At 39.1% G+C, this 26,305-nt stretch overlaps 1 protein-coding gene across 2 annotated transcripts in view; it reads left to right on the top strand.

The window, feature by feature from the left end:
• Nucleotides 1–26,305, top strand: part of LOC136863378 (transmembrane protein 41 homolog) — a 128,058-nt gene that overhangs the window by 83,694 nt on the left and 18,059 nt on the right. The window contains exon 5 of one of the 2 annotated variants that reach the window (XM_067139781.2): nt 18,000–18,138. The exons of the other annotated variant lie outside the window; for it this stretch is intronic. Within the exon in view, the coding sequence (XP_066995882.2) occupies nt 18,000–18,138 (139 nt within the window). The remainder of the gene's footprint in view (nt 1–17,999; nt 18,139–26,305) is intronic. 2 annotated transcript variants of the gene reach the window in all.

Here is a 26,305-nt window from a genome sequence, read left to right as displayed (position 1 = left end):
ATACGTTTTCCCCCACTTGTTGATACCAACTGGCGGGAGGACGGGATATTGAACAATACCAGTATTGCCAACACACGGTACAGTATTTTGCGATTTGCGCAATATATTTCAAACTTTTTTGATTTCGTACAATGTATTGCACAACCCTCCAATATTAAATACACACTATCAATTATATTGCGCAAACCCCGATATTGCGCAATAATATTGCACGTCTAATGGCCCCATTACGAAAGTAGGGCGCGTGACTGTAATGTCTGCCGTCATAACGTACCAAATACGCAGTACCAGAGAGCCATGATGTCATTACGTGACACTGTCTAAACATCGGATTTGTATGCAAGTGCATATTTTGTTTGCCGGTATGCAGGCCTCCAAATCCGACAAGGAAGTGCGTTTGAAGGTGAAATTGGACAAATTATATAGTTTAATAGTGCATATATATATATATGCAAATTTGCATATATTTGAGATTACTGCATACATTTCAAAATTCGGATTTATTGTGCATGTTTTCGACTTTTACTATGCATATTATAACATGTTTTACAAACAGTCTTCAAAAATATAAAGTAATTAATGCCGTGAACTCTTTCGGCAATGAAACGGTTCAAAGGTAACTGGCACTTACCAGTTAGCATCAATCAAAGTAGTGTATTTTGAGGGGTTCGGCGTAATCCTGTAGAATCAGGAGCCGGCATCGCTCGGCAAAGTTAAGCTATGCTATCCTCAACCTCACATCATTGCTTGATAATAATCAATTGATTGATAGATTGATTGGATATAACGTCACCTACGAGGGACATTCAAAAAGTACTTAACGTTAGCTAAGAGTGCGGTGTTAACCTCACACCAACATCACTGGCTCCCCTTCCCAGCTACTGCTTTTACGCCTGGCTACCTTTCCTGACGTCACCTACGAGGGTCATTCAAGAAGAAGTTAACCTAATTTAACGCCAGCTAAGAGTGAGTAGTTAACCTCACTGGCTGCCCTTCCTAGCTAATGTTTTACTCCTGGATGCTCTTCCTGATGTCACGTACGAGGGTCATTCAAGAAGTACTTAACCTAATATAAAGCTAGCTAAGAGTGCGTAGTTAACCTCACTGGATGCACTTCCCAAGTACTGTTTTACGCTTGGCTGACTTTCTTGACAGGCAACACAGGAAGGAAGCTAAGCCGGCGAAGTTCTTAAAGATCACGCTCTATTTTAACCATAAAGTAATTATGTTTTCAAGTGTGCACTCACGGGAAACAACAAACGTCGCATGGGAAGCTTTCTCTTGCCGCACCCCCAGAACCAAAAGGCTTCCGGACACATCGGAAAGCCGCAAAGTAGAACGAGATTGGATATGAATCAGACATCCCTCAAGTAAGAATTATTTAATCTAGACAAAAATGGCACAGCCAATCAGAGTATTACTTTTTAAGCACCAAGAAATTTTTAGTTCAGCCCTGATACTTGAAGATACACGTAAATTCGAGTGCTACGGACAGTTATAATTTTTCTCTCAATTTTGGTGAACTTTATTCAAGTAATAGTGTCCTAGATTGTTAAAAATCTGACCTGCACGTAGGAAAAATTAACTGTTTGATCTATAAACAGATGTTGGGCAAAGCACTGCCCAGGGCAGTGCCTGGGCCGGTACAATTATTCCCACCAAACCGAGTGATTATTAATTAAGTGGGTGATCGGATATGTGGTTTAGGGATGATGATATTACTGCACCAATTTTATAAACTCAGAACACCTGGAAAGACAGTGCTACTATTTATATTGTAGAAACGGGCAGTTTTGCATAGCTCTACCTAGCCGGCATGGGGGAAAGTTCACCCCAGACTTTGAAAGTAGATCCCAAAACAATGCCACTCACACACTCAACTTAGTTCATCTATGGTACACGATGTATTCAGTCCACTCAACAACTGTGCGCTGACTTTCGTTATGTCTGTCAGACAAATGTCAATGCGAAGCAACCGAACCAGTATGGAATTTCAGCATGTGAACCAAGGAGTAATTTTGAACTTACAAACTATTAATTATCACTTTCGTTGTTGGAAACAGACGAGAACTGATCAAATTAGCTGATGGATGTTAGATACACTCAAAACTGTACCAATCACTTTCATAATTCGCGGGTAAATATGACAGCCCGTCTAGGAATATCATGTTCACCAGTTGTAATCGTGCAAGCGAAGAGGAAGGTTGTTGAGTGAGTGAGTGCTGACATGGGGATTTCAGTAGAATTGTACCGGGTGACGATAGGTCGTTGGCACGGTAGAGGCAGGAATACGAGGCGCAATATGAGTGGCAGAACCGGACAGCAGGTGAGTTTGGTTTCAATTTTGATGGCTGCATCAGTGATAGCAGTGTTGTTGGTTATTGGAGGGGTCGAGATGAACCCTGGACCTGATCATGAGAATGTGGTTGGTTGGAAAGACATGGAGAAGATAAGGGAATTTAGTAAGGCTCAAACTGAACAAATGAGAGAGCTATTACGAGAGCAATCTAGTGATCTACGAGAAATGGTGAAAGAGGAGATAGGAAAAGTGACGGAAAGGGCGGTCCAAAATAATAAAGTAATATCAAGTTTGAGGGATAAGGTGAGGAGAATGGAGGAAGAGATAAAAGAGTTGAGATGGCAGGAGAAAGAAGACAAGAGGAAACCCGAAAGAATTTTTTTTAATATATGGGCTACCAGAGAACACTAAAGAAGACCTGGTATTCAAAGTGCTGGAGCTAATTAACGAGAAGATGAAGAATAGCTGCAGAGAGGCCGATATAGAAGAACTACAGAGAATGGGGAAAACAAAAGGCAAGAGACCAGAGAGAGTGAGATTTGTATCAAACCTACTAGTGAGAAAGATTCTGCATAGTATAAACCGGTTGAAAGGTGAGAACACATGGGTCAAACAGGAGATGGAAAAAGAAGCCTTCAGGAACCAGAAAATGCTACAGTTTCACCTATGGAAAGCTAGACGTGAAGGATTAAGGGCCTACATAAGGCGCAACAAATTAGTGGTGGGGGACAGTAACTGGACGAGGACCTGGGGAGTAGAGCAGTTAAAGAATATGTACAATACAGCGAGTACATTGGCCGAGGAGGAAGGTGAACGTACGAGGCAGCTGAGACCAGCAGAATGCGGAGCAGCGAGGGACAACCAGCCAGCGATGCAACAAGGACGGAGAGAGGAAGTAACAGATGCTGAGACAGCGAATAGCGAAGGCAGTCCAGGCGACCTTCAGAGGCACCTGAGTGCAGACTCTATGAAAGAAGCAACACCGAAACGCAGACGTGTGAGTATCAAAGACTTCTTGCTCAGAAAGGGTAATGCAAATGAAGGTAGCCTTGATAGAGAAGGTGTTAACACTCTAGATGAGAACACTGAAGATCTAGGTGTAACAAGGATTACGAGGTTCAAGAAGATCAGCCAGAGTGAGGGACAAGGGAGAAAGACATAACTAGAGATAAGAGTAGGGTGTATCAACATTGAAGGCCTTAGGAGTAAGTTACAGAATGAAGCTTTTAAAGAGTTATTACATAGCTTGCATATTCTCGCATGTGTGGAAACCTGGATTCCACCGAAAACTATTATAGAAATAGGAGAGTTCACAGTCTATCACAAGTCAAAAGAGAGACGAACCGAAAGGGGCAGATACCCGGGTGGGATAATGGTGATGGTTAGGGAGGATTTGCAAGCTAGAATAATTCAGATAGAATCAGAAATGGAGGAAATGATGTGGGTCAGAATAAAGATGTATGATGAAAATGAGTCAGACTTATGTATTGGTTTTGTCTACTACCCTCCTGAAACCTCGCCATTTGCGAAAAGGGTTTTCTTTGATGAGTTGGCATTAGAAATCAATAGAGTACAAAATATTTTTGAGGATACAGGCATTCTAATAATGGGGGATTTCAATGCGAGGGTTGCAGACCAGAAGCCGGTATACGACAAGGAGACAGAAGCTGTTTATGTAAAAAAGAGAGTGAGCCAGGATAAGGGTTGTAATAAAAATGGAGAAAAGTTGCTAGAGCTATGTGGTACGATAGAATTATATATTTTGAATGGATGGTGGCATGGCGACGAATTAGGGAACCTGAAATACATTATGGAAACAGGGGGTAGTAGCATAGACTTGGCGTTATGCTCCAGGAATGCGTTGCCTGTGATTAAAAGTATGGAGGTTAAGGAATGGGGTGAATCACATCATCTCCCAATTATTGTCAGAATAAAAGTTAGAGAGGGTAAGACACCAACAAGCAATATGATAAAATACAAAGAAACGATAGTCACTAAATATAGGTGGAGAGAGGAGCTAAAAAACGAGTTTATGAATTATTATGATGGAGAAATAGGACAGATAGTGAAAGCTGGAATAGATTCAATGATCGAGAGTAACCAAACGAATACAGCAGTTAAAATAATTGAAAATTCTGTAAAGATGGCAGGGGAGAAGATGAGGATAAAGGAGGGGCAGAATATAATAGGAAAAGGCTGGTACAATGACGAATGCAGGCATAAAAAGTATGAAGTGATTAAAGCATTGAAGGAGTTTCGGAAGCATGGGGGAGAAAACCATAGGATGGGATTCTGTAACTTGAGAAGAGAATATATGGAATTACTGTATGCAACTAAGTCTGAATGGCAGGAGCAGAGAGTTGTCGAATTAAATAGCAATGCAAAACAGAATGATAGTAGAAAAGTATGGAGTACAATTAAGGGGATTTGTGGAATACGGAAGCTGCCGCAGCAGACGGTAATAAGTCAGGCTATCTGGGTGGAGCACTATAAGAAACTATTAAAGGTTGAAGATAGGTGGAGACCGAGATTAAACGATACCGGTATATCGGTAGGGCTAGGGTGTACTGTGCCGGCATTAGATAAGGAAATATCGAAAGAAGAAATAAGGGAGGTACTAGGGAAAGCCAGAAAAGGCAAATCAGGAGCGATTTCGGGTATCACTAACGAATTTTGGAAGCAGCTGGCGCAAAATAAGGATATCCTAGAAAGTATGGCGAAACTATTTAACAAAATATTTGAAGGAGGTGAGTTCCCAAAATCTTGGCAAGAGGGAGTGATCTGCCCAATCTATAAGAAGAAGGGAGATAAAAATAACCCTAACAACTACAGGGGTATAACGTTGCTAGATACGTTAAGTAAAATATATACAGGTGTGTTAGCAAAAAGGATAATGAAGTGGGCAGAGGGGGATTCGATTCTGGAGAGGCTGCAAGCAGGTTTCAGAGAAAGGATGAGGACAACAGATAATATTTTTGTAGTGAAAACAATAATAGATAAGTATGTAAAAAAGAAAGGAGGAAAAGTATACATTACTACTATTGATTTGGAGAAAGCATTTGATTCTGTGAGCAGAGGGGCGGTCGTGGCCAAGATGAGAGGGATAGGGGTGTCCCAGAAGATGATAACAGCGGTTGAAAATATATATGCAGAAGTAAGGTGCGCAATAAAAACTAAGGAGGGCGTAGTATTTGGAGAAATATTCTCTAATGTAGGATTAAAACAGGGTTGTAAATTGTCACCAGTACTGTTTCTACTCTTTATAAATGATATCTTTCAATCGAAAGGCTTCGAGGCATGGGTTTACCCAAGTCTTGAGAACCGGGATATTCCGGGCCTCATTTTTGCTGACGACATCCTTCTGCTCACTTTGACACCCAATAGTATGCAAGGTAGTATAAATATGGGGGTAAATTACTGTCAAGAATGGAACTTAAAAATCAATGTACAGAAAACCAAGGTAATGGTGTGCAAAAAAGGACATAAATTATCAAAGAATGAAAAATGGTGGATGGGCGAGACGAGGTTAGAAGTTGTCAATAAAGTAGAATACTTGGGTATGATTTTAAGTGGAAACGGAAAGTGGTCAGAGCAAATAAAAAGATCAAAGCTAAAAGGCATGAGTGCACTGTCAGCCATTAGCATACTGGAGAAGAAGATGCCCAACACAGACTACAGAGTGCATAAAAATGTTTTAATGCAGTAGTTAAATCTAGAGTGTTGTACGGAGCGGAAATTTGGGGAGTTGAAAATAGGGTTGACTCACTTGATACAATTACGAGTAGATTTGGGAAAATAATTATGGGTCTACCCAGCTGTACAGCTAATTGTGGAGTGAGAATGATGTGCAAAGATATAATTCTGCGAATGGACATTATTAAAAGGATAATAAAGTATTGGTTGAGAATGAAGTTGCGAGAAGGGGGCGAAATTTTACAGATAGCATATCAACACCAAACGAAACATCAGAACAAAGAATACTGGGTGGATGGGGTACGGAATATTTTAGAAACGATTGGAATGGGATGTTACTGGGAAAAAGAATGTATAGAGAAGTGGAAAATATGTAAAGAAATAGTTCTAAGAATTAAGGATATTGAAAAACAAGACATTGATGCACAATGTAGAAGTAAAAGTTCATTAGAAGAATTTTGTAATATATATGGGAGAATGAGAATAAATGTAGAGTTTATAACAAAAAAGAGAATGAGGGGTATAATATGGTGGTTCATGGGGATACATAAAAATAAAGCATATAGAAGGGACAGGGATGAAAATAAATGTTTAATATGCTCTGAAGAGATGGGATGGGCACACCTTATAGAAGATTGCTCTATGACAAAGGAAATACGAGAAAAATTCATAGACGATGAGGATGTAAAGAAAAAAAGAGAACGAAAATCAGTTGTATACAGTTGTGAAGTTATTGAACAGAGAATAGATGCACCCGGATAGAATTGCAAAATTATTTAACATTATTAGGGGAAGGTGGAGCAGAAAATTGAAGGAAGGAAAGGATATGATACATGTCAGCCAGGAACCGAATTGTGCCTAAGGTAACCTAGACAATATAACTCCGTTGAAGTCTAGAGCCATTAGGTACATAGGCTTAAGGGATAGCATGGAACTACCTCGTTACAGTAGTTTTACTAGTTTTATGTATTGTCGAGTAATAATTTCCGTTTTCTCTCTTTTCTTAACAGCCTGCAAAGGCAATATTATCTTTGATAATCTGAAAAGATATCACTATAAATAGATGTTTTGGTTTTTTCTGCCATAATACTATATATGAATGGAACTTCAACATTCAGTTTATAGTATTCTTTCTGTGTTCAAGTTCTATGCACCTGCTTTATATGAACATTCATCGCATGTACCAATTATTAACACTATTCACAATAGTTATTTAAGTGACTCCGTCTAATTTTGTATACGGCATGTATCACAAATTATGAAATTATGAAACGATTACAATAAATAATACCCTCTCCCTAATCTATGATTTTCGAGATTAAGGGAGACGGGTATCTTGAATCTTGAATATCATGTTCACATAAACGCATGGTAGTTAACAAAGTATAGACTGTGAAAGACCGTCCAGGTTGTAGGAAGGAAAGGAAGCAAACAACATTACATATAGCAAGTTTTCAAAGTCTTGTATAGACCGGGAGAACAGGTACAAACCCCACTTCGAGCTCATTAGCCAGTACCGCTAGATGGATAGGGAAAAGGGCAGTGAACCGTGTTATTTACAAACGTTGGAACTGACCCTAGGGAAACGACGGTGACCAGGGCCTATATTTAAAAGGGAGTTCCATTCCTTTCTTGCAAGTGACCAGCTGATATGCTGACGCAATTTGAGGAGAGTTTCACTTCAGCCCAGCTGAAGACGTCGGAGCAGTGGACAAAACAATACTGTGTTAGTGAATAAGTTAAAAATGAAGTGTAATATCAAGAGCCATTGTAATAGGGCGGCTGCCGAAAATAACTCGTGTGCTCCAAATGTATCGTCAAACAAGAGTGATGCCGTCATGATGGATTAAATAATCACCACAGGGGCCGAGAGACATCCTGAGGAGTAGTCCGAATGTTAACACATTCAACAATGTAAGTAGAATACGAAATGTTGTTTTACAAATTATTATCAAGTTATCTTCCGTAATATAACGATGTAATAAAGGCGATCGTGTCTTTAGAACTGCAGCTAACCTTAATAGTAATCCCACTTCACGTATAATAAATTATAGTGCAATTTCTGTAGTAATGTGGCCAGACATTAAGTCAGAATATGTATTACAGAGGCAATTAACATTTCAATGTAGGATGAACTGTGTTACTTACTAACGGGGGATAATAATAATAATAATAATAATAATAATAATAATAATAATAATAATAATAATAATAATAATAATAATAATAATTTTGCTGCTGAGATTATTGTTATTAGTAAATAGATAATCGTTATATACGCAAAATTTGTGACTGACGACAGATAACGATGTTAATAATAATGCATAAATGGGATTTATAATAAGGTATTTTACGATTATAAAATAATTGGGATTTTCTAAAATATACGAGAATATTGTTCTGAAACGTTGATGTAACACAAAGTCGCAATTGTCGAGGTACTGATGGAACGTCAGGATATCCATAATGTGTATATAAGTGAGATAAAGATGAGCACTAACTAAATTCGTTCTGAGAGATAAAAATGATAATTTCCCTACAAGAGGAGAAGAATTCGCGTCTCTGTACCGGTGGAGAATATTGGATAATGGGGATCAAAGAGGAATTAAATACGTGTGAGTGAAAAGCTGATAATTTAGAGGATTATGGGAGGAAATGATGAAATAAATCAAGTACATGAAATAAATAATAAATCAACTACAGATGCTAATGATGACATTTAGGAACGAAAAAAATAGAATCATGATGAAAGAATAGTACTGATGCACGCGTCAAATGTTCGGATAAACGTTGAAAGGACCGGATGGTTGTCGTATCCAGACGCCCGTCGTAATCGCTCGTCATGAACTAAATAATTGGCATATTTAGAAATTTAAAATTCGTGGTAATAGGCAAAGCTATTATATGTCCAATTATGTCCATATGTTTGAACGGTATAAGAAAATTTAATAATAATGAAGATTTCAGAAAGTTGGACAATGTTGATATTCTGTTTTGTGAGTAGAATTAACAATTTTGATATTTTATGTGCAACAATGGAAACACGGATACGAGCGATTAATATTTCAGTTACAAATTATTATGGTGACCAGAAAAATAAATCTAAGTCATGGTCAGCGGATTTGTTCCAATGAGAGGAATTAATAGTCACTGTGACCGGGAAGCCGCATTTATAACATGTTAGAGGCAGTCAATAGAACAACAGTTACCATATCATCATGGTATTTTATGGTATGTCAAATACGTGAATACATTTTGTTTGTGAATAGACGGGATAGCATAGATTGTCCTTTTATTTCAGGAGTGTAACTGAAATGGCATATGGCTTTTAGTGCCGGGAGTGTCCGAGGACATGTTCGGCTCGCCAGATGCAGGTCTTTTGATTGTGAAGTTAAGCCCTTACTTGTGTCGGGAAGGACAGCAAGAAAAGTAATTTATTTTCAAATTACCCTCGTGTGTGAAGTCATAGCCCGGTCAATAAATCAATAATAGGTATTTTCCAAATGACCCTCGTAAGTGACGTTAAGTGGGGAAGCCAGGAGAAAGGAAGGGAATCCGGTGAAGTTAGCGTGAGGTTATACTCACACTCATTGCTAGCGTTAAGTTAGGTTAGGTACTTTTCGAATGACCCTTGTAGGTGATGCAGTAGGAAGAGCAGCCGGGCGTAAAATCTAACAGCTGGGAAAGGCAGCCAGTTGGGTTAACTATGCACTCTTAGCTAACGTTAAAATTACGTTAAGTATTTTTGAATGGCCCTCCTAGGTGACGTCAAGAAGAGCAGTCAAGCCTAAGAAACAGCAGCTGGGAAGGGAAGCCAGTGAGGTCAACTACGCACTGTTAGCTAACTTTAAATTAGTTCTAGTACTTTGTGAGTCACCCTCGTAGCTGACAGGAAGGGCAGTCAGGCGTAAAAAGAGCACCCAGAAGGGTAGCCAGTCAGGTTAACTACGCACTCTGAGCTAACGTTACATTAGGTTGTCTTTTTAATGTCCCTCTAAGTGACGCCAGGAAGGGCAGCCAGGCGTAAAACAGATGCTGGGTAGGGTAGGCAGTGATATTACTGTGAGGTTAATACGTAGTCTTAGCTAACGGTAAGTAATTTTTGAATGACCCTCGTAGGTGACGTCATTGCCAATCAGTCAATCATACAATCGATCAATCGATAATCAATCAATCAATCAATCAATCAATCAATCAATCAATCAATCAATCAATCAATCAGTAATGTGAGGTTGAGGTTAGTATAGCTTAACTTAGCCGAGCGATCCTGGATACTGATCCTATTGGATTCCGCAGAACCCCTCAAAATACACTACTAATAAAGAAGCTAGAAACACGTCGGGTGCGTCTTGGGGATTCGCTAGACATTGTAGTGAATGTGAAGCGTGAACTGGATCTCAGGAAGCCTCGGATTTCGTCTGCAAACAAAATAACTTGATGTCCTTAAACGAAACCTGGGCTACAACACATGGTAGCTATAAACACATATTTGGTTGGTACTAATAATGTTGATCTACCAGAATGTTTAACATCTACACTCGCTCCGAATTCAATTTCTGTCGTGTCACAGCTGTAGGTGTGGAGAGATAATTCTCCGCATTTAAGGTAGTTTTATCAGACAAAAGCCTGAGATTTATACCAGAAAACTTCGACAAGACTATTGTAGTGTAATGTAAAGCAAATTATGGGCAGGAAAAGTTGTGTGTTCAGTGCAAAATGGAAGAGGAATGTGTATTTAAGTATGTTTCTTCACATTTGAGTTTTTTACACGTTTTATTTACAACCTGAACTATGTATTTGCTTTATGTTCCACTAACTACTTTTACGGTTTTTGGAGACTTGCTACTTTACTAATTGATTTACCATGTGTATTAATTAACACACCGTGTCTCAACCAGCAGACGTGTGCACTTTGTTTTAACATTGAACACTGATAGATTGATACGTCTCACAAACTATGCACGGATTGTTTGTACTAATGGAACTGTCGCAGCTGTAAGTAGTGTGATTTTTGTTTTTCTTTCAGTTGTTTATTCATGACCATGATTTTATATACTGGTGTGGATGAATCGCGTGAGTCTACTAAAACAATGTTACGTTTGCATTTCATACAAGTGTTAAATAGCATGAAAATAAGTGCATACTTAAATGCATGTTTCACCACATTTTGCAGCATATTACTATATTGGTGAATTATACATCATATAAATCCGATGTCTATACTGTGCATACATGGCAGGTACACTTCCTTGTGTACATCAGTGATTGTTGCTTCAGCAGTCTGCTTCAACGCATGAGACCGTTCCACTGCTAACGAATACTGTGCTTTGAATACGTGTATACTACTATAGTCGTCTGACGAGAAGTCGCATGGGTGCGTGGTAAGAGGTGCGAGGGTTAAGCATGGCTACCGCGCATGCGCCTAGCTCAAGTCTCAAGGCCTGGCAATAAACAATGGTTCCGTCCGCGGTGACTCTTCCGAATTGAGGTGGTGGTGTGAAGTTTCAAAGTGCTAGTGCAATTGTGTTTTAGTTACACATTCAATAAGTACTCCACAATGAACAGTTTAGTAAGGAATATGCAGCAGCTCACATTATCTGTCGCGACTAATGTTTGTAGTTAAGAATGTAGTATCTGTTATGCTTGCCGTACCTACAAGCTGTCGCGACTTCTCGTGAGATGCAGATAGTATTGTGTGTTTAGCAAAAACTTGTAATCCACATGCTGTGGCACATGCACTGTGAATGAGGTGAAGCAGAATTACCAAGCGGACAACTCGCCTTGACAGCCGGATTGCAATGGAGCAACATGCACATGGCAGCGCTGTCATGCGGGAAGGACAGACCTTATGATGTGATAATGATGCAACGCCAGACACTTTATCGAAAGACAAAAAGTGAGGGAAATAGTAAAGCGTTTGAGAGAGGTGGGACGCTAGAACACAGAAAAGTTTGACCAATTACGTAGTCAAACACACAACACTACGATAACGGCAGTAAAAAGAAAGGGAACACCAACTAGCAGTTACAGCAAATGAGCAAGTTCACAAAGAAAAAAAGGAAGCGCAATCAGACACCCCCAAAACACCATCAAAATAAACAAGAAAGAAACTTACCTGAACTGATGGAAAGGTCTCTCATTTAAACCCGTGGAAAATTTATAAAGGAACCTGGTATCAAAATGCCAACCTTTAAAAAGAAGAACAACACGTCTTTTCTTGAAAGAAAAATAAACAGGATTTATTTAATAAATAATATAAATTGAATAGTAACAGGGAAAAACGTCCACCCAGGAAAAATTAAAAAAGAAACAAATAGAAAATTAAGTTAGCTTAAAACTCTAAAACGTACATCGTGGACGACCAACAAAAAAGAAAAAGAAAATGAACTAGGCATAACTTAAACTAATATCTTTAGAAGCCTCAACATACCAGAGGAATAGGGTAAATAAAATAATTCTTTTGTTTATTATTTTTCTTTAAAATATTACTTCCTTAACCAAGGAGTTCTCTCCAACAGGAACGCTATCGGCAGTCCAGATTATAATCATCACAACGACTACCACTCAAACAGGGAGAATAAGAAGCCAAATATTAAAAATTAATGGCTCATTTACGAGCTCAAAATTTTATAAGAGCAAGGGGAGTCATAAAAAGTAGAATCGTCACACAAGATAGCTAGTCTCCGAGAAAGAATCATCATCAATCTCCCCATCAACAATCATCATCAACAACAACAATTACCAATTGCCACTGCAACGCACACACGCCATGAACAAAAGCCATTACCGAAATAAAACAGTAACAATGGCACAAACAATGAAAGAGCAAAACATAATTTTACACGAAAAAATTAAAGAAAATTAAAATTAAGACAGAGAAAAATTAAATAAAATTACCGTTATCTTGGTTAGAAATCAAATGGTTCAAAACTTTACCTAGTGGGGTGATTTGGTAGCAAACATAATTAAAAACAGTTCGGTATCTTTTCAATTTTTTCTTTTATAATTTAGATCATAATTCACCTTCACCCCGGATCAATATCAAAATACCTTCAGTACACGATCAATACCACAAACACTTCTATTACAACGAACCCGAATTGTCTTTAGAATACAATTATTTAAAAAAGGTTAAGCCGAGAGGAGGAGACTGAAAGCAATTTAAAGTCCCACACGCCACACGTAGCGCAATAGTTTTTCGAAATTGATGAATGCCGAAAGGAGACCATGTTGATTAAGGCACGGAAAAAATTTCCGCTGAGCCAGAGATGACGCCATAACGTCATTAGCATACTCACGTTGATGAGATGTCTCCAACCAAGAAAAATAATTAATTCATACAGTCTGGGGACGTTCCCATGATGAAGTAGAACACTAAAACAATACTGAGGGAGAGAGAGAGCTCTCTCACTAATATTACTTAGCCATAATCCATCACACAGGCTTGAACCTGCTCCTGCACGAGACACGAGGTACGCTGGCGATGCATCTCCTTCAATTCACAATACCTTAATAGCCGTTCTCTCGCGCTCGGCAATGATGAGCGAGAAAGAGCTTCCAACACAGAGAGCTCTAATTGGTTAGGGGGCGGAGCATCGCAGTACGAATTCTCAGTAGAGAGAGCAGCACAAACAAGGAACTTTACTTTCCGTAATTTCAAACCAAGACAATGAGCGCTATGCTCAGAGTAGTAGTGAATTAAATAAAACTAGAAGTTGTAAGGAAAAGCAAAGATAGTTTGAGGAAATTTTAGTTATAAGACACGAATTTCAATGGCGATTAGCCCACAACTAAAACGTTAGGGGGGGGGGGGAGAAGAATAAATACGACACCTCGGTGTCAAGTTCGAGTTCACGAGCATACGTACATCAAATTCCGGAATGCATATGGCATAGGACACGCAATTCACTATTGCCATTTAAAGATATGAGCGTAAGTAGCAGCTGCCTTACTGGACATTCCCAATTTTAATGACAGTAAGTATTTCCTGCATTAGTTAAAACGTCGATGTAAAATGACACCATGTAAGATCACAAGTTTCGTTACAAGGTGGAATGTTACTCTTTACACAGTCATGAGGACCAGAACTTTGTAATTTATATGCGAAGTTGCGGCCTTCATTTCTGCTACAGCCGTCGGTGTCGACATAGTGTTCAGTACCGACCAAAATAGATTTGGGTGTGAATACACGTCATATAGGACACTGTCAATGGCCAGGGTAAAGGTGACTGAAGCTGCCATTCAAGGCGTTGCATCTGCCACCCACTCCTACTCCATGTAAGGAAGCTTTGCAAAGAAATTCTACATATGCTTTCAGGAAGCGGGTGGGAAATTCATCCAAGTTACATTAAAGTACATTATAACATTAAGAAAGTTAATAACCTTTTCTCCCCTCTCCAGAGATGAAGGAAGGTTCCACAGTGTTCCACTCGCTCCACCCTATTCCCCCTCCCCTCTCCACGGTACATTTTATAGATTATAACATCCAATAGAAAGGATCCACAATGTTCCGCACGCTCCTCCCCTTCTCCCCCCCTCTCTTCAAGCAGTGTGCTATGCCCAAAACTTTCCATTTGCCTCTCCATGACCAAAGTCCTGAAATAGTGCTTGGTGACAACGGGCTTAGCATCGGCAGTCTAGATAAGTTCAGAAGTGGTTCATTATGTTAATACTTATAAATTCATTATTTGTCCATGCTTGTTCGTATTATCATTTAACTCTCTTATTATTGACAAGTTTACGTAACCTAAACAATACTGTACATATATACGCTTGTTTTAAGTGATTTGATCGAATCTGAGGATGTTCCTGTAGAACGAAACATAGTATAGTGTAGTATAGTAGTGTATATTTTTTACAGGTACGTTTATAATGTTATAATTTATATTTAAATTGTTGTGTGTTTGACAGACTGGATTTTTGTCTCATTAAACGTGTTTCCGACACACTACAACTCAAACAACCTCCAAGAGTAGAGTATGACTGCAGCACCAGGTGTAAGATGTCAACAACTCTCGTACTGTACTGAATGCCCGAAGTACTGGAGCCAGAACTAAAGGGTGCATCACTCTGTTATTGGATTCATCGTTTGGCCAAACCGGCACAAATTTGACGGCCAAGCCTTCGGGCTCAGGGATGTAAATCAGCAACAAAACTACATATGTTATAATGTGGGCCTACCAGTACTGTGAGCCTCTTGACGTCCATTTCCTTCGCCGGTACAACTTATTTGCGCGACTCATGGAAGTGTACACACGTCGTGATGAGGTGAATGCTGAGAACCTGCATGACAGGTTATCCATTTTCAACTGTCTTTCTTTTATACACAGTACAACCAGTTGATTGCACCCAGTAACAGCCTAAGCTTCGCTGAACGTGTAAGGCATCTGGATACGTGTCATAAGACACGCCACTTCCGTTCCATAATTAGCTGAACATCAATTTTGCTGTTCTTGAAACATGCAGCACTGCTGGCTGTCACACTAGTTTTATTATTATTTGTTCATGTTGTGATATTCAGCTTTGTTTGCAGCACGGGCTTCTCACACCAACATCACATTACCACAATGTAGATTGAGGTGTATGTATATACCATTTGAAAATTCAAGATGTTGCACGTAATCTCAGCCTTTACATTTCTCATATTGCACAGGTTGACCCGTTAACTGCAGACATTGCAATCGCGCATCCTACTTTCATTAGCCTTGTTTAAGAGGTTGCGGGTGATTGCGAAGTGCCACACTACACACAAGTTACTTTGATATTTTGCTTGTTCACCCAGAAAGTTTCGTGAAGATTATCGTCTACGTCCGAACGCTTCCCTTGTGAGTCCCATTTTTTTGAGGTAAAATGTATTTATATTAAAGTAATATGTAAATTATTAAGTCGTTCATGACATAACTACTTTTGTAGATGCATTAAATTTGCTAAGTCTGCCGACTGTCATCAAAGGGGTTACTGAGGTCGCTTGGTTAAGTAGTATGCAGTACGAAAATAAATGGCCTATATATTGTATTTGAAGGCTGTTTTGATGTTCAGTTAAATGAGATATCATGAACATATTATATTAAACAAAAAAAGCTTGCTTTGAACAGATTGAATACACTGCGAATGTAATCTGCACACATTTGTGTTTTTGAGTTAATGTGTTTGGTTCCTTCCGTTTTAATTCTTTTTTGTATGCTAATTCTATAAATTGGAATTAAATGAATCATATAGACATATCTGTCCAAAAGCATCTGAAACTCCTCTGTAATAGTATGCTGAAACCTATATATCACTTCAACCGGACTTACCGGTATAAAAGGAAGAAGATTGTTGTGAAGTGTTACCAAATTCTCATACACCGCTTTTCTTTCAACCATCACCCTTCGCCCAACAATCGAATATTTTGGGCAGATAGAGGGCGTTATCCTTTAAGTCGGTGGGAGGTTCGGACTTGCAAGATTTTTCTTTTTGTAGGAAGTAAGGTCTTGGAAATTGACTGGCCAATTATTTATGGATAGAATGTGTATTGTTGAATAATAATAAATTCCATTGACTTAATAATGACTGGACAATGATTTTCACAACAGCAGTTAATCTTTCGGGTCCATTTCGGTCCAACTCGTTGGCTGAATGGTCAGCGTACTGGCCTTCGGATCAGAGGGTCCCGGGTTCGATTCCTGGCCATGTCTGGGATTTTAACCTTCATTGGTTAATTCCAGTGGCTCGGGGATGGGTGTTTGTGCTGTCCCCAACATCCCTGCAACTCACACACCACACATAACACTATCCTTCACCACAACATCACGCAGTGATATGGCAGATGACGCCCACACTCATCGGAGGGTCTGCTTTACAAGGGCTGCACCCGGGTAGAAATAGCCACACGAAATTATTATTAGGTCCATTTGTACACATCTCAAATTGTCCTTGTCGTGATTATGTAGTGGAGACGTGAAGACATCGCCACAATGAATCCATTACTGACAAGAACCACCGAATCTTAAAGACGCTGATTTATGAACATTGTTGCCCACCGAAATAATTAATTATCCGCGAATTCTGCTGTGCCACAAGCCATTCGGCCAGAAAGGGAGTATGCGTCGATCGTTAAGAGAACTGGAGTTCTGTAGTGAAGCAGCTACCCATAATCCAAGTATTCTTGCTGTGGGCGCTATGTGCAACCTAGATTAGCCTAAGACATTGGACAACTTAAAACGTATGGTTTGGAGTGATGAATCACGCCATACAGTGTGGCAGTTCGATGGAAGGTTTTTTCATGGGAATTTTGTGTGGAATGTAAGGTTCTGGAAATGAACTCGCCAAGTATATTAGAGCCCACAGAACACCTCTGGACTGAACAAGAATTATGATTGCTAACTTCTCTATAAATTTCAACAATCAACTTCATGAACCGCTCCAGCCAGAACTCTTCGTGAAGAATGGACTCTTATACACCCAAATAGATTCAAAGGCCTGGTAGTGAGTCTCCCAGCAGAGTTAGAGATATGATAATATCCAAGAATGGGTAGACTCATTCTGTATTAAAGTGCACTACTGGGAATTTTGTCTTTGGGACAGTGCGATTATTTTCATGTTGTTGTCAGGTTGGATATGATCAGAAAGTATACACCAATTTATCTTTTGTGATTCATTAGAAATAAAGAGGATAATAATTGCTGCATTCGTTTTGAAAACATTAACTCCATTTCTGCACATTCGACATTCTAACAAACAATTACGATATTTGTAAAGTTTGATAATTCACATAATTTTTGAACTTTTAAATTTCTATACCGGCTTTCTTTTGCAAGGTTTGAATTAATGTGTATTTTTTGTACTTACATGAAATGAAATCTCCTAAATTCTGATAATTTTATGACTAATGAGGTGAAGGGTACGATTCGGTTTTTGTTTGAACCAAAATTGATAACATCTGGTTGTGATATACATTTCATCTAAACCATAGTTTTAAGGAAGCTTAAATGAAATAATTGATGCCTGGAGTTCTCTGTTTGTGCAGGTAAAGAAACAGGAAGATAACCTACTGTATTACCTGGTGTTCCTGCGAGTGACACCGTTTCTACCTAACTGGTTCATCAACATTGTCGCCCCGATTATTAACATCCCACTTTTCCCATTCTGGCTGGGAACATTCATAGGTAACCTATGTAATGTACACAAAGCAATTGTGTGTGTGTGTGTGTGAGTGTGTGTCTGTGTCTGTGTCTGCTGTTAAAGGGAAATCACTCCAACAATCTGATCAAAATTGCATGTTGTCTAATGATTATCTTGGATACAAACTAAGTTAAGTTTTATTCCCTATGGGGATTTGAAGCAAAGAATAGTCTACAAATTAATTTTATTGTAATGTCTTGCCTGTTTTATAATGTTCAAAATAATTTGTACTTTAGTTCCTAAAACGAATTCTTTTTAATAGGAAACAAGATCAAAATAATGTTGTTGAGACAAAAGGTATGTGTTTTATTGAAGCTGTGCTTTTATAAAAATAACGAAACAATTTACAAAATAAACCTTCAGCACAACAAAGTACGTCAAAAGAAATTCAGACAGGAAGGCACCCTTTCACTTAGGAAGCAAAAATGAATTAAGAATTACGGAAAATAATGCTTTGACTGATGTCACTAAATAGTGGTTGACCGGGCGAGTTGGCCGTGCGGTTAGGGGAGCGCGGCAGTGAGCTTGCATCTGGGAGATAGTGGATTCGAATCCCACTGTCGGCAGGCCTGAAGATGGTTTTCTGTGGTTTCCCATGCAAATGCTGGGGCTGTACCTTAATTGAGGCCACGGCCGCTTCCTTCCAACTCCTAGGCCTTTCCTATCCCATCGTCACCATAAGACCTATCTGTGTCGGTGCGATGTAAATATACTAGGAAAGATAAATGGTGGTTGAAAACAAAGCACATTTTCCTACTAATGGAACAGGATGTATGACGGTACTTACAATATCAAATGTTGATAATTAAGTGAAAATCGAGGATAAAGGTCTTCCTTCTACAATTTTAAGGGTCAAAATAGACTAATGAGGAACTGAATCAGGGACAGCTGCCGTTTTGGCGAAATGGCGCTGTGGCCATCATGCGTGTCGAATGCAAAAATACGGCGTGGTAGGTGACTGTGATGTCGTCAGACCACGTACTGGCCATATGATTAACATTTGAGCATAGCATGGGAAAGACTCGAGATCTCGGTGCATTTGTTCGCGGACAGATTGTTGACACTAAACGAATGGGCCATTCTATCTGCGAAGACAACAAGGTACTGGCCTTCGAATGCGTCCCTGTGTCAAGAGTGTACTATGAAGCGGCGTAAACTGAGGATTATCAAGGCTATCGGTGAAGTCCAAACCTCAAATGAGAACGATGGAAATCTAAAGCACATTGTAATGTAAGCATATGACACACTGTTCCATTTACAAAACTTGAAAGCAAGGAGAAAAATCATCGCTCGTATTTTTGAGTGCAAGACAACGGAGGCTGACGTTGCAGCCCAGGCGCTGCGACCCTCTCCCCTCGACTCAGCTCGTGCGGCTTGCTGCTGAATGTCCGATAATTGCGGGATCTGAGGGGATAGGTGTGCAAAGCTTTGCTCTGTCAGGTCGCCTCTGCTAATGAGGGAGAGAGCGCAAAACCCCAAGTTCTCCGAAAGACTACGAACTGACACAACTGACCCATGTACATGTGTGTCACGCGTTTGTATTTGCGTGTGCAAGCCATCTTTCTGATTATTTTTAGTTGAGAAAATTATTTTTGTAATTCAGTAGTATGCATGTTCTCAGAACAAATTTAATTTATTTGAAGTTACAGTGTATAACGTGACTGACCGTGTAGGGTTACCTTTTGTAAAATGGCTGAACCTTGTGTAATAAAACAGTTACTGGACAAACCATTTTCTGAACTGAAGTACGGTATGCAGATAAATTGCTGACAGTTTTAAATGGTAAGCCAACCCCACAGCTTCCTCGGAATCAACCTCCTCGTACTCTTAATTAATAATAACAGTGCATAGCCTATGGAAAGGCTTGGTGTTCACCTAATGAGAATGAAATGAATGGTGAAGATGTCATAAACATTCATTCCTCAAGCCAGGGGCATTAAGTGTACGAGGAGGCTGATTCCAAGAATAGAACCGGGGCCAAAGGCAAGTATTCTACCCATTTAACTACAAAACCGGACTTTAATTTGCTATAATAATTTCGTGTGGCTATTTCTAGCCGAGTGCGGCCGTTGTAAGGCAGACCCTCCGACGAGGGTGGGCGGCATCTGCCATGTGTAGGTAACTGCGTGTTATTGTGGTGGAGGATAGTGTTGTGTGTGGTGTGTGAGTTGCAGGGATATTGGGGACAGCACAAACACCCAGCCCCCAGGCCATTGGAATTAACCAAAGAAGGTTAAAATCCCCGACCCGGCCAGGAATCGAACCCGGGACCCTCTGAACCGAAGGCCAGTACGCTGACCATTCAGCTAACGAGTCGTACTTTAATTTGCTAAACCTTAGGCTAACATTCCCACTGATTAGGTGTTGTGTATTGGCAGTGGCAGACGCCAGGGCAGTAGCTTGTGAAACAGCCTTAGACAACACAAGACGCTACTCAGGTGACTACTGGCTGCAAATCAAAACAGTTAAGGCTTGACGTTCACTAAACGAACCATGGACAAGGGATAACCTAAGTCTAGTGGTAGCTCACGTCTAGATCACAGCATACGCCGCTGTACTAGTGGATTCATGCAAATCAACCATCCAAATCACTCGCGAATTCCGTGCTGGACAACATGGAAGAGTGAGTAGCCATACCATCCCGAACACTGTCTTTACTAAAGGTACAGGGACTGGCATAGGCCAAGTTCACAGCACTATTGAACTCTCGAAGCGCGGAAAAAGGTTGACTAGACAAATGAGTCGAGGCACCATTTGGTACACTTCGTTGTATGGGTACGAGTGCGTCACCACGCATGCGAGGTAATGGATCCCATATGTCAAATGGGTAGAGTTCAGGTCGGTGGTGGCGGTACCGTCGTCGAGGACTGTTCGTGTGGGATGAAATGGGGCCTCAGGGTACATCTGTCAACGTCCCTCACTGGTGAATGTTAGAGGAACACCATATCAGATGATGTATTGTGTACCGAGCTCGAGAACTGTAGTCGCTTAAGTGTAACCAGTATCCAATACTCGGGAGATAGTGTGTTCGAAACACACTGTCGGCAGCCCTGAAGATGGTTATCCGTGGTTTCACATTTTCACACCTGGAAAATGCTGGGGCTGTACCTTAATTAAGTTCACGGCCGCTTTCTTCCCTCTTCTAGCCCCTTCCTCTCCCATCGTCGCCATAGGACCTATCTGTGTCGGTGCGACGTAAAGCAACTTGTAAAAAGGAAAGGATATATTGTGTTGGATTATTATTCCAAATACAACTAGCTCGTTTACAATAGAAAGACAATTCAATTTTATCCTGTGATGACTTTTATTTCAAAAATATTTGAATGGATCATTCTCTCTGAAAGGAAGGTCTGGTACCAACAACCGATTGTCTTCCTGCAACAATCTTTACTTGAAGATGGTCTGGAAAATTGAAGACTGATGGTACAGTAATTTTACAGGTCCGCCAAGCCTTGATTTTTGGGAATCAGGTAATAAAATGGTTTAACACATAACAGGAAACCCAACGTAAATTTTTACAGGGGTGTAATAAGATAGGAACATCATCAATAATCATTGTCATTAAGAAAGTTTCAATTTCATCAAAATCATTTTGATAGAAGTACACATGATCTCACCTCAAAGGTAGTTTGAATCCTTAACCGAAGACATTTCGAGAAACGAGGATGTCAATAAGTGTATCTGTTTTCCTTATGAGAGCAACTGTTGCAGCTGAATCCTGAATATCAAGATGATTATACCCCTCAAGGAATTAAATTGCAAATGCCACGCTTGAACTCAAAGTCTGAGCAGCAAGCAGCATATTCATTTGTTATTATAAAAATAAACATTCTGTTTTGTGTTTGAATGAGTAAACTTTAAGTCCTACAGTGAGTTAAGCTTGACAATGTTGTGCCAATTTATATTTCCAACCACAGTTCTGATTACTTATCTCCTAAATAACTTCTTGCCAATTTTAACATAAGGCATTAGTACAGTATTCATTACACATTATAAAATATTATCGGTCATTATAAATGAGATGCAAAATGCTCACATTCATAACAGCATCGCAGGTTTCTCAGAGCTTAAAACATTAACAAAAGGCCCATAACACGTATTAGTACGTTCCAGGACGCCAACTTAATACATTTTAATAAGGCAAGCTTTCATTAATAATGTCAGTAGACTAGTAAACTTATTTTAAAAAAATATGCTACTGCACCCTCAAACACTTTCCTATTTGACACACTTTGGAAATCTAGAGCTGGTCTAACCAATTCAGATGTCTCTGTTGAAACCATTTGACCAAAATTAATATTACCTCTGTTAACTTTGTCACTATCATCCCATACTGAGTGCTTCTAATCATCATGCTGTCAAACTCTAAAGCACATTCTTTGAAACGTGATACCTTAGCACTCTTTCCTTTCAGAAATATAAACATCTCAGACACACATCCAGGTTCACAGTTTACTGATGAAAGCCATGACTTCATGCGGTTAGAGTATGGCAGCGGAAATCATGTTGGCACGTGTTTGTATTCTCTCGATGAATGAAAGTGTAGTGATGAAGCAAAATGTATCATGATGTCGCTGTAACTTCTTGCTGGTTTACCTACTTCAGAATTATGACACTGGTTCATTATAAAATGAAAAGGGGAGCCACTGATATGAAATTTCAAAACATGTTTTAAAAGTCAGTGTTTAGATGATCCTCCTTTTTCAAATCTGAATAAAATTCGTCCATGCTACATATCTTCTTGTTCCTGTGAAGGCCGGTCTCCACTGATTAACATTTAACACCAACATGTTAAATTTAACATGTTACAATTGACATGTATATTGTGATTGTGTCTTCCAATTGACTTTGCATGTTAACTCAGAATGTTGAGGTTAACACTTTTAACATGTTGGCGTGTTTTCCGCTCCAAGTGGAAAACATGTCAAGTCAATTCGTTGTTCGTGAGATGTTGGCACAGCTTCGGCAACTTCCTTGCCGTTTCCATGTCAACATATAGCCAGACGACGCAAACGACGTGTTTCTCGTGAAGCAGGATTATAGTTACAACACTCCGCAACACTCATTCTCTTTGTTATAAGCTACAAATACAGTACCAGTAGCGGTACCGGTACGCGCACGTGTGTCGTTCTCTCTGTACTATACTAAAATTTATAGTCAGAAATGGGGTGGAGCAAGATTATTTTAGACTTAATTAATGACATAATAGAAAGGCCTTGTTTGTGGGATGTCTCATCAAAGGAATACAGAGATAAAGCGAACAAAGCCGACAGTTTCCTGGAACTCTAAATTATCTATAATTATTCCTGCGAGTGCATAAAAAACTAGCGTCCCTCCGCTCCCAGTACAGTGGAGTATTGCCAAAAAGAAATCAGAAAAGGTCGGGAGGCGGGAGCGGACGAAGTTTATACTTCAAAGAGGTTTGCTTTTGAAGCAATGAGCAGGATGAGGGGAGAAAATGTATCTAATAACTGCATTTCTAAATCATAACAAGAAGCAACAGTGGTAATAACAAAGGCCAAATCCTCTTCATCTGAGTCCATTTTCCTTGTTTGAAAATACTAGACACCACCCAAATGTATTACCGCAAATTGATATGATGAACTACCTATATATAAACAAAGAAAGTCAAGTTTAACATGTTTATTAAGTGTGGACACAGTGTTAACTGAAATAGTATTCAACATTTAACATTTAACATGTTGATGGTGTCACCAGTTAACATTCAACACTTTTAACATTTAACATGTTGTTGTTAAATGTTAATCAGTGGAGACCGGCCTTGACACACCATCATCTGTAGCCTTTAGAACTTCTTTCTGAATTCTGCCTTGGCATAAGATGGTAAGAGTGTTTTTATCTATTTTTACATTTTCAGGGAACTTTCGTACAGAATCATCTGTCGCTTCCTCTTCTTTCTGAAGTTAACAAATAGCATCAAACTTTTACTCGCATAAGAATGCTATGGTTACATGATTGAGGTCTGTCCAAAATTTATTTTCGTATATAGATGTTTTAGACCCACTCCTAACCAGATTAAAGATTGTTTTTTAAGAACCGATTGTCTTCTTGCAACAATCATTACTTGAAGACAATTTGGAAAATTGAAGACTAACGGTTCAGTAATTTTACAGGTCCACGGGGCCTTTATTTTTATCAATCAGGTGTAAAATATTTGCTGCATTATGTTCTGTGCTATGGATGACCAAAATATTCTGCGTATTACTCGAACCCATTTCTTCACAATATCTGACCGTAGAAACAGAACCTGTAAAAACAACAACAACAACAAAATAAGTCCGTGGATTTGTACTGCTTGATTTCTAGTCAGATATCGTCCACGTTCCTCGTTCTGTGTATCGTTTGAACTCAATTCTTCACAATATCTGGCTGAGAAAACAAAAACCTGTACAAACATAAATAACAACAACAACAACAAAATAAGTCCGTGGATTTGTACTGCTTGATTTCTAGTCAGATATCGTCCTCGTTCTGTGTATCGTTTGAACTAAATTCTTCACAATATCTGGCTGAGAAAACAAAAACCTGTACAAACATAAATAACAACAACAACAACAAAGGAAGTCCGTGGATTTGTACTGTTTGAAGTGAAGTGAGATATCGTCCACGTTCCTTCTTTGTTACCTGTGAAACTGAATTCCACTTCCTCTTTCTGGAGCTCTTTACAACCAGACTCCACGCAATATTGCACAATTTTGTCATTAAAATGACGAAAACACATCTAGAAATTTCTGTTTTTCAATCGGAAGTACAATTTACCAATTAGCATTTAATATGTCCAGCGTTGCAAACTTAACAACAAAAAGTGAACGTCACGATTTATTCAGTTCCAAAGCAGAGCTGATTTATATCCTGTTTATGTATTGAGATCACTACTCCACACTCGGTTCATTGACCTCCGAGTTGTTAACGTCTACACGGTCCTTTAATTTGGTTATAGCGTTAATTACTAACTTATCGAGTAGAGTCCATGAGGGACGAAGATCTCATTGCCTTATTTACCGTTCCCTTGAGCCCTGTGAAGCCGCCATGGCATGTTTGGCGCGCCTCTTTCCTTCGTTGGATCTTTGTGATATATGATATGTTTCCCTGTCGAACAGTAGGTATAACCTCCGCTCTCAGTTCATTGTCCTCCGTGTTGTTAAGGTCTACACGCTCTTTTAATTTTGTTATAAACCTTATTTACTAAATTATCAACCTTATTACTTACTTCTCGCAAACTTTTCTCTGGTCACAAATCGCAATTTACTAACAGAGCCTGTTCGTCCAGGGCTACTTGTATATATACATGTAGAAATACTCGCTTCTAAAATAAGATCATAACAGTGCTTCACATTAAGAACAACTGTTTTCGTTGAAAAACAAGTAAACAATAAGACACTGGTTAAGAGCAAGCTATTATTCCGTCATTTTAAATCCATCTCAATCCGAAAAACTACAGATTATGGTCTCAACTCCGAAATCTATTTTCTTCCGAAACGACATCTCAATTCAACAACAAAACCAATAAACATAATACCATTCCTTAGAAAATCTACCCGTTGCAACATATGTAGCGGTAAACATTATCATTACGTATGCACCAAGAGACCAGGCTACGTACGCGAATTGCCAAGGAAATCATACCGCGTCGTTCCCTGGATATCCTTACACCCAAAGAATGTTATTTCGAAAACATTATACACTAAAACAGAGTTTAAAATCAATCAAACACAAACTCACACTTCCCAACCTACCCCAGTACTCAGTCTTCCCATCAGTTTACTACAGAGCAATTATACCAATCTTCCAAGTCAATTTCTTACTACCCAGAACTTAATCATCTCCCATATTTGAAACAATTATACAACTTTTTCAGTACAGCCAGTCTATTTGACGGAAAATGCCTTGTTTCATCTCAATAAAAGCATTCTTTTTAATTTATTACTATGCCCTCAGAAGTAATTCCAGGATATCATTTTCTGTTAAATTAAGAATAATACTAACTGCCTTAAGTTTTCACAAGTCGATAACTACTGTAAACGAAGAATTTTAATCTATTTAATCGCAGTTACATCCATTATCTTTCCAAAATTTCGTCACTTTTTATCACATATGTCTCTACTCTAATTTATTTCTTATTTATTTATT

This window comes from Anabrus simplex, chromosome 2 (genome assembly GCF_040414725.1).
Source record: "Anabrus simplex isolate iqAnaSimp1 chromosome 2, ASM4041472v1, whole genome shotgun sequence".
Classification (NCBI taxonomy): Eukaryota; Metazoa; Arthropoda; class Insecta; order Orthoptera; family Tettigoniidae; genus Anabrus; species Anabrus simplex.
Note: the sequence above shows the minus strand (reverse complement) of the source record. Positions and strands in the feature narration are given on the sequence as shown.